The 8,961-nt window shown below is 40.5% G+C and overlaps 1 protein-coding gene across 1 annotated transcript in view; it reads right to left on the reverse strand.

Moving 5' to 3' along the window:
- Window positions 1-8,181, reverse strand: part of LOC148903769 (cilia- and flagella-associated protein 47-like) — a 38,143-nt gene extending 29,962 nt beyond the window's left edge. The window contains exons 1-17 of the mRNA XM_089016015.1: window positions 8,143-8,181; window positions 7,731-7,888; window positions 7,504-7,619; window positions 6,910-7,048; window positions 6,591-6,675; window positions 6,351-6,491; window positions 6,107-6,276; window positions 5,155-5,255; window positions 4,301-4,530; window positions 3,721-3,931; window positions 3,381-3,609; window positions 3,150-3,302; window positions 2,905-3,061; window positions 1,903-1,999; window positions 1,608-1,824; window positions 1,285-1,529; window positions 723-853 (exon numbers count right to left, since the gene is read on the reverse strand). Coding sequence (XP_088872141.1) covers window positions 723-853; window positions 1,285-1,529; window positions 1,608-1,824; window positions 1,903-1,999; window positions 2,905-3,061; window positions 3,150-3,302; window positions 3,381-3,609; window positions 3,721-3,931; window positions 4,301-4,530; window positions 5,155-5,255; window positions 6,107-6,276; window positions 6,351-6,491; window positions 6,591-6,675; window positions 6,910-7,048; window positions 7,504-7,619; window positions 7,731-7,888; window positions 8,143-8,181 — 2,619 coding nt within the window. The remainder of the gene's footprint in view (window positions 1-722; window positions 854-1,284; window positions 1,530-1,607; window positions 1,825-1,902; window positions 2,000-2,904; window positions 3,062-3,149; window positions 3,303-3,380; window positions 3,610-3,720; window positions 3,932-4,300; window positions 4,531-5,154; window positions 5,256-6,106; window positions 6,277-6,350; window positions 6,492-6,590; window positions 6,676-6,909; window positions 7,049-7,503; window positions 7,620-7,730; window positions 7,889-8,142) is intronic.
- Window positions 8,182-8,961: the final 780 nt, after the last annotated feature.

Genomic DNA, 8,961 nt, shown 5'->3' on the forward strand with positions numbered 1-8,961 from the left:
ATGGAGCACTTGTGATAGTTTTTGACTCCTCCAGGTGGCACTCTTGGTTTAAAGATTAAATGACTTTTGGATTGGATTTGGATTGGATTTGCCATTATTAGTCTCGCAGTGGAGAAATTGACATTTCACAGCAGCAAAGTTATGACAGTTATTTTCAGGCATTTCCTTTGCACTAACCTTTACATTTCAACCAAGAGCACCATCTGGAGGAGTAAAAAAAAATATTCCAAGTGCTTCATGAAGCTTCATTTTCCCATCACTAATTTTCACAACTACTTTGTCGTGACTCACTAAGCTCCTGTAATCAATCTTCACGCAGCATAAAGTCGCCTTTGATTTTGACATTGTCTTAGCACATGTGCGAATTGTTTTTGTTTGACAGTCAACTTAAACTAGAATTGTTCGGAGGCTCGTTTATTTTTTATTTTTAGAAGAATTGTTCACTATGGGCTAAATCGCTGCTTGTTAAGAAGTTAAGTAGGATGAGCACAAAGACATCAATGCACTGCACTTAAATTCCTATAGATAAGGATATTATAAAAATGACATTTAGAACTTACAATTTAAATTTTCAACAGGATTTTTTTAGTAGCCACTGATGTTTATTCCCGAATACTGTATAGTGTTTTATTCAATTTATCAGTGAAGTAGAGACAATAACTAAATTCTTTGTTTCATTTAGTTTCAGCAGGATCACGCACGGAACGGTTTTCATGAGACACCTTAGCGATGCAGTGTAGTCGTTGTATATTGCCATCAAAACAGTAGAGGTCAAAGTCTCCTTCTTGGGGGGATGAGAAAGACGCATGCCACACCACCTCACAATCCAGTTCGCTATATGGCTCCACTGTGCCTGAGGGAGAGAAACATATTGGAACCGCTCCACTTAAAACAATGTGATCAGTCAGATAAGTATTAGATAAGTGAAGCTTCGTGAAGCACTTGTCGAATTTTGACTCCTCAAGAGGGTACTCTTGGTTTAAAGACGTAGAGGCATTTTAATACATTTCCATTTTACAAACCTTTATATTGGATTGGATTGGATTTGGATTGTATTGGATTTGCCTTTATTAGTCTCGCAGTGGAGAAATTTACATTTCACAGCAGCAAAGTTATGAAAGAAATGAAAGTGAATGAAAATGATATTTAAACCAAGAGGACCGTCTAGAGGTGTCAAAAGGTATCACAGGTGTTTCACTAAGCTTCATTTTCATCATTAGTCCCTACTAAATGGCTTCAGACCAAAAATACAGACGACCACTGCAATATGGACACGTTCCGAACCTGTAGCTGGTCGAATTGAGAAGAGGATTCCATTCTCTGGAACAATAGGCCGCCATGTGAATTCTGCCGGCTGATTACGCGGATTGCGAAGAGTAACAGAGTTTCTGTATCCTGATGAGGCAAGCAGATTTGCGTTGGGACCAAGAATCAACGTGTGGGTGGACAATTCCAGGTAATTTCGGACAACTTGAGCCTTGATCAGAATCTGTCCGCGATGCTGCTGATTCACTGTGTAAGACACAGGTCTGGGGATCAAAAAATATATATTCAAATGAGACTGCTGTGGCTCGAACTCAAGTAGCAATGTAGAGAATTCAACCAACCGGTAGAATTGACCCAGTTTGTTGCTTTGAAAAATTAGGTTTAGTGCATTGTGGGAAACCGGTGGCAGCACATGAGAAAGAGGGGATGAGCCCTGCAGCTCAAAGCAGTCCACCTTAAACTGCACCCGCACAAACGTTGGCAGGGGATTGATCAGCTCCACTTTCTGCTCACACACCGAGTGGAAACACACCTCACCAAAGTCCACGAATGCTGGACCTGTTGTGAAATCAGACAGAGCTTCAGGATGTTAGGAATTTGTCATAAATATTAAAAGCGGTATACTGAAAAATTGACCTATGATAACTTGATAAAGCTCCTGAGGTGTCAAAGTCTTGTCACAGTCTGTCATCTCCTGGGGAGTTGTTGGAACTGCGTGTGACTCCATTGAGCCCTGACATATGACAAAGTGAATCCCAATGAATTTGGAACATTGTGTTTAACATAAATAACGATACAATGCGACTGCAAATCATTTTGACAAATATTTAATTACCACAAAGGCAAAATATTGATACTTTGTTTTTTAGAAAATAAACATGAACTTTTTGACTGCAACACTGTCCCAAAAAAATCTGCCAGAGGATTGTGTTTAGCGCTGTGTTACATTTAGTGATGGGAAACTGAAGCTTCATGAAGCACTTGTATATTTTGGCTCCTCCAAATGGCGCTCTTGGTTTAAATATGAAAATTAGTGCAAAGGAAATGTCTTTAAAAAATCCGCTGAATCTTTAAACCAAGACTGCCATCAAGAGGGTTCTAAAACTATCTCAAGCGCTTCATGAAGCTTCACTTGCCAATCACGAACACACACACTCACAATATGACAAATCAAATAGAATACAAAACAACCAGGAGAGTTTATTTTATGTAAAAAAAATGTCCACACATTTTCTCGGGTGTGGACTGCAGTCAGGCAGAATGGAGTTTGTCATTGTCTTGCTAATAAAAGCAAGAGTGTACACGAAAAATACATTATTTGGACAGCAGCATTTGTTTCTCCAGACCTGTGGGGACCTTTCAGCATTAATGGTGCCTTCACAGATGCGGAAGTTACCCTTCCTGTTGGTACCAACACAGCCCCATACCATCACAGATGCTGCCTTTTCAACTTACCGCCCATAACATTCAATTTTGGGAACGTGTTGCAGCAATATTACAATTACTGGTAGTGACTATTTGCTGAAAGTAATAAAGTTGATCACCTTCAACAATAAAATATCCCGTATGTGCCGTGAACTCAATTAAATATAGGTTGACAGTATAGCATCAATTCACTGGTTGGTGGATCATGCTGACCTGCCTGGCACTGGGGGATTTGCTCTTGGGAAGGGCACGGGAAGCATAGCACAGCCTACTGTTTGACTTCTGGTTGGCCTTCATGTCACGGACAAGCTTAGGCGACTCCAGGCCTTGAGCAGGAATAATCCCAAAATTGTCCCCTTGCGCTTCAAGTCTGGAAACCAAAGATTAGAGAGATTCTCGTTCATCAAATATTTTAATCTTAACCATAGAGCCAGGAGGAAGGATATTTTTTATATTACTTTGTCTTGATTTTCTCCAGCCTTGTTTCTCTGAGCTGCGTGATCAAGTCGGCATATTTCTGCCTGTGTAGACGTCTTCGCTCCGCCTCCTTCCAAGTGAAGCCATAATCAGGATCCACGTAGGTGTAACGCTGGACTCCAGTAAAGATGGTCCTGAGAAAAATAATCATAGGTGATATTGTCATATCGTTTTTCGGAGGCAATGGTTGTTCAATTTCTTTCAAACCTCACCGAAACTGCGTCTGTCGTGAGGCCGGTCTGACGCTGGCGGCTCGGTCATTCGGCAAAGCTAGAAACTCATCACTAGCGAAACTTTGCCCTTTCTTCCTGTCATGCATGTGGAAGGTTGTCTTACGAGCGCTGACTACAGCTGCACGCACCATCCCATAGCAGCAGGCCAATTGGGTGGATGCAACGTGAGGGCGTAAGCCCGTTGGATTGCTCACTGTTGGTGTAATACCTAAAACAAATTAAAAATTAAAAATGAAAAAGTTACTTATAGTCTTATAGAAATGAATTATAAGAGTTTAGTTTGATTGACCCAAAGCATTTGCATACTTGAGATATTTACCAGGATTTAATTTCGGCGAAGGAGGTGTCATCTCAATTTTGCAGATGGCTGAGAGGTGGAGTGAGATGGTGTAAAAGCTGCCAAGTCTTAGTTCAGCATCAACCTCGTTGGTGTCATTAGCCCTCTTGCGAGCAACATAGCCCAAAACATCGAGTTTCTGGCACATTTGGAACTTTCCCTGCTGCCGTGCGTTGAAATACAGAACTACGTCCTGAAACAAGAGAGAACATATTTGTCCAAATGCATAGCGCTGCTGGGTTCAATGTACGGTAGTGATGGGCAAGTGGAGCTTCATGAAACAGTTATGATAGCCTTTGACTCTTTATGGCACTCTGGGTTTAAAGATGGAGTGGATTTTTAAGACATTTCCTTTGAACTAACCTTCATATTTAAATTCAATTACTTGACATGTTTCGGTGTATACTTCCGCCTAGTAGGGTCTACTATGGGACGGAAAGGCGCGTCACAACAACATCCGTGAAACTCTGACGTAGGCGGAAGTATACGCCGAAACATGTCAAGAAAATAATCTGTTGTAAATTAAAAAGTACCCCAATATCTAAGTAAGTACCAGCCTTACCTGACACCGTCCAGGGGCAATTGTGCCGGTGGAGGGCTGAGCACCAAAATGTGCCAACTTCCGGAAGCGGAAGTGTATCGGAAGATGCTGACAGAGATTTTGCAGCACGCAAAGTTGTTCTCCACGCTGACCCACCTCACAGGTGGAAAAGTCGAATCTATTGGAGGGACTGGGGAGCAGAGCCACAGGCAATCCGGTGCCCGTAACAGCCAACTCGACTGTGCTCTTACCTGGGAAGAGACAGACAAGTGTTTATAATATTCCTGTATTGAATAGTATTTCACTCATCTCTGGCTAATTTACAAACAATAAAAAGAAGGGGAAAACCTTTCCCAGAGATTTTAGAGGGACCTTCAACATTAAGAGGCAGCACTGCAAACCATTCTCCACATCCTTTGAAAATTGTGGCACAGAAAAAAAAAAATAGTGATGGGAAAATGAAGCTTCATCAAGCACACTCCTCCATTTGGTGCTCTTGGTTTAAATAAGAAGGTTAGTGCAAAAGAAATGCCTTAAGAAGCCACTGCATATTTAAACCAAGAGTGTCATCTCAAGGAGTAAAAACTATCAAAAGTGCTTCATGAAGCTTCAGTTGCCCATGAGTAGAAAAAAAAACTAAAAACGTATTAACGAAATAAACAAGTGTTTTCATTTATCATTCAAATGTGATTCTTTTCCCTATTAGGTAACATGACATATTTTTCTCAGAACAAGCAACGACAATTACAAAATCTAATGAGTAAATAAAACTTTGATTTTTACATAAATTACCGCTTTAGCTGCCTTCAATTTAGTCACTCAGAAATGTTGGAAAATGCAGGTAAAGAAATATATTTTTGTGTGCTTGTGAATACCATTTCGATGAGTGAAGCCATGTTTGCTTCTAACTGAGTCCAGGTACAGAAAAAGACAATAGTCCTGCCGACTGGCTTGGCATTGAGATTTCACGTGTAATCTGGGGGTGACAATTTAGCAATTTCTCTGTGAGTTACAATACATTGATGCCTCGAGATATAAAATGAATTTGTTCTGTGAACATGCTCATAGCGCAAAAATTAATGAAATCTCAAATCATCGTTCTCCATTGCAATCAATGGCAATGCCATTACCTTGTTTCATCACCCAAAAACATTTTTCACAAAGTGCGTTTTATTAAAGCAGTAGCACTATTTTTTTCTCTGTTCAATAGACATTGTGTGTCCTGTCTGGTGTGCTCGCATTGGCCACCTGCAGGAAGTATAATACAAACATTGAATTACACTTTCAATGCTTGGTCACATCAGCCGGCGTGACTTGAGTTAGTATTTACGGAAGGAAGGAAAACAACATAGTGTGGTTACAGTATATTATCTGTGTGCATGTGTTGCTCCACCATTTGTCCTCAAGAATTTTAATATACAGTCAACCCGGAAGTATTCAGAAAGCTTCATTTTTCCTGCATTTTCTTATGTTAAAGCCATATTGAAAAAAAGGAATACATTCATTTTTTTTGTCAGAATTCTACAAAAAATACACCATGATGGCAACATGAACGAAATTTAGGTAAGATTTTTGTAAATTCATTGAAAGTAAAATAAACAAGAAATCATATGTGCATAAGTATTCAGAACGTTTTCTTAATACTTTGTAGAAGCACCTTTGGCAGCAATTTTTGAGGTTAATGGCAAAGGTTCTGAATACTTATGCACAGGTGATTTTTTTAATTTTGAATAAAACATAAGAAAATGCGGGGAAAGTGTCTCCAACATACTCGCGACCGTTCTGAGAGTGGATTACAAAATGAATGAATTAAAAGTGTGATGTTACCTATGGAAAACGGGGCTGAAGCGTACTGCTACAGTAGTTTTCCTATATGGTCCCAGTCGGCCTTGGTTTGGAATGCACTCCACGACCGGACATGGGCAGCGGGGGGCTGGGCTGTATCGCTGCATCTTGGCCAGCACAGCGACGTCTGTGCTATTGTCGAGGTTCGCTCCCTAACGTAGGATCATCATCTTCATAACAATATTGATTCCAGTTATTCATTCCATTTCCAAAGGGAGTCACTTACACTTTCTGTCCCGGCGGCAGAATTTTCAAGTAAGTAGACCCAATCACATGTTTGAGGCCCATTGTTTGTTAAGACCACACGCTCCACGCGTGATGTCCCAAAGTAGACAGGTCCGAAGCACAGACGGGAAACGGGGGCCCCCTGGAAAATAGAATTACACACAAATTGATATTTACATGATTAGAATGTCAAGACATTGAGTTGTGGAACACATAAGTGACAGTAATTGGCTGCAGAAACCTGTAAATCCAGGATCTCAAGATGCTGTTCAACCACTTGAGCTCTGATCCGGAGAACCACAGTGGAGCAACTCTGAAGCCTGACCCTGGGATGGTAGTCATGGCATTCACAAATGTCAGAAGTCAATTGTTTTAGCACTACCGAAGTTGTTTTCCCATCTCTGTTTTTTTCAGTAATCAAGACAATGGATAAAACGACAACATAAATTTCCGCTGAATACTATTAGGTGCTGAATAAATTTTAGTGCAGATTCAAAGAGAGAAACATGTTCAAGTTTCAATTGCATGAAGTTTCTAAATCAAATAAAAAACAAGCTTACATTGCCTTTTCATCAACTTTTCGGGGTTTGTCAGCATGCAGTTCAACTGTTAACTGTCGGGTGACGCCAGGTGCTACAACTCCACTGGAAGGAGAAATTCGTATCAAGGAATCTCCAACGTGTAGCACCTGGAACAAACCTTCAAACACCACAAAATTACATTTTTGAGAATGTTGAGGTTAATACATATTTTCACCACTACATGTCGCTATTGTCCTCGGATTATGGTTCTTATGAGTGATGGGAAAATGAAGCTTCATGAAGCACTTGTGATAATTTTTGATCCTCCATATGATGCTCTTGGTTTAAATATGAAGGTTAGTGTAAAGGAAATGTCTTAAAAATCCACTCCATCCTTAAATCCACTCCAACTTTAAACCAGGGTTGCCATCACTAGTTTTTACCCCCAAGTTTCACAATCAGATGCTTACAAGACATATTTCATTCATGCTCCATTAGAGGCGGTGTTTCTTAGCCTTTACTATGCCATGGCAGATATTTTACATTTGAAAATCGCATGAAATAGCAAACAATGTCACGAAAGCGTTTGGCATGCCCCTCCCGTTTCAGAATCAGGCTTTGGAGGCGACTTACCCGACGCCGATCCGTGGTTGGTGATAGGAATACATCTGCTGATGAGCTGACTGCTGGCAGGAATAAAGCCAAAGTCCAACTCTGAGACCATGGATAGTGAGCAACCCCGAGGAGAACTACATCAACGCATTCATAAATGGGAATTAAACAAATATAATACCGTCACACACTTAAACGCAATCTGACTTTAAAAAAATGTGTTCTTTCCCATTTTAACGCATTCATACATCTGCAGTGGGACTTCAATGGCTTCCGATGCATCGACATGGACGTAAATGTAGTCTGTGACCTCCTCCTCTTCTTCTGGGATGAACTCCAGTAAGCCACTTACAGATAAACCAGGCGCCACATTCTTAGCAGTTCTGGGTGCTGAGAATGTAAACACCTGTGAGGAGGGTGGGGATGGAAAATAAAAATCCATTCACGAAATCACTCAGTAGCTCTTCTAGCCTTGATATTCGTCACTGCTGCTACTCTCCCAAGGAGTCTCCATAATTGCCCAAAGTCTGAAGCTTGAAAAGCACCTTGATTTTCCACAACGTGACTTGCAATATATTGCGGGTTTTCTCCGGGTTACCTAATTTCCTCCCACATTTCCAAAACATTAATAACAGGTTGATTGGACACTCTAAATTGTACCCTGGGTGTGATTGTGGGTCTGAATGATTGATCGTCCATGTACCCTGTGATTGGCTCGCACTCTGCCGGTCATCTGAACTGAAATGAAAGCAAGTGCTTTAATCTGCTTGCCAAATACGCAGTTGGTTACCCATAATCTTCATTACGTATTACAGAGAATTGGTGATGCAACAGCACAGGCTCAACAACAAACACACCCCTTTTACAATTGCTTGAAAAAGTATTAATACCCCTTGTACTTTCCTACATTTTGTCACATTTTGACCACAAAGATGTATATATTTTATTTGCATTTTATGTGAAAGACCAACACAAAGCGGTTCATAATTGTGAAGTAGGACATTTATACGTGACTTTCAATTAAAAAAATATATAAAAAAAGACAAAATGTGGCGTGCTAAAGTATTCAGTCCCCTGTGTCAATACTTTGTGGAAGCACCTCTCGCTGCAATTACAGCGGCAAGTATTTTGGTGTATGTCTCTACCAGTTTTGCACATCTAGAGATTGGAATTTTCGCCCATTCTTCTTTGCAGAAAAGCTCAGTAAGATTGATATAGAGCATTCATGAACAGCAGTTTTCAGATCTTGCCACATATTTTCGATTGGGTTTAGGTCTGAACTTTGACTGGGCCATTCTAACACAGTAATATGTTTTGTTTTAAACAATTCCATTGTAGCTCTGGCTTTATGTTTAGGGCCGTTTTCCTGCTGGAAGGTGAACCTCCGCCCCAAGTCTTTTGCAGATTCCATCAAGTTTTCTTCCAAGATTGTCTTGTATTTGGCTCCATCCATCTTCCCGTCAACTCTGACCACGTTCT

This window comes from Hippocampus bargibanti, linkage group LG01 (genome assembly GCF_051943395.1).
Source record: "Hippocampus bargibanti isolate YZ-2025 linkage group LG01, ASM5194339v1, whole genome shotgun sequence".
NCBI lineage: Eukaryota > Metazoa > Chordata > Actinopteri > Syngnathiformes > Syngnathidae > Hippocampus > Hippocampus bargibanti.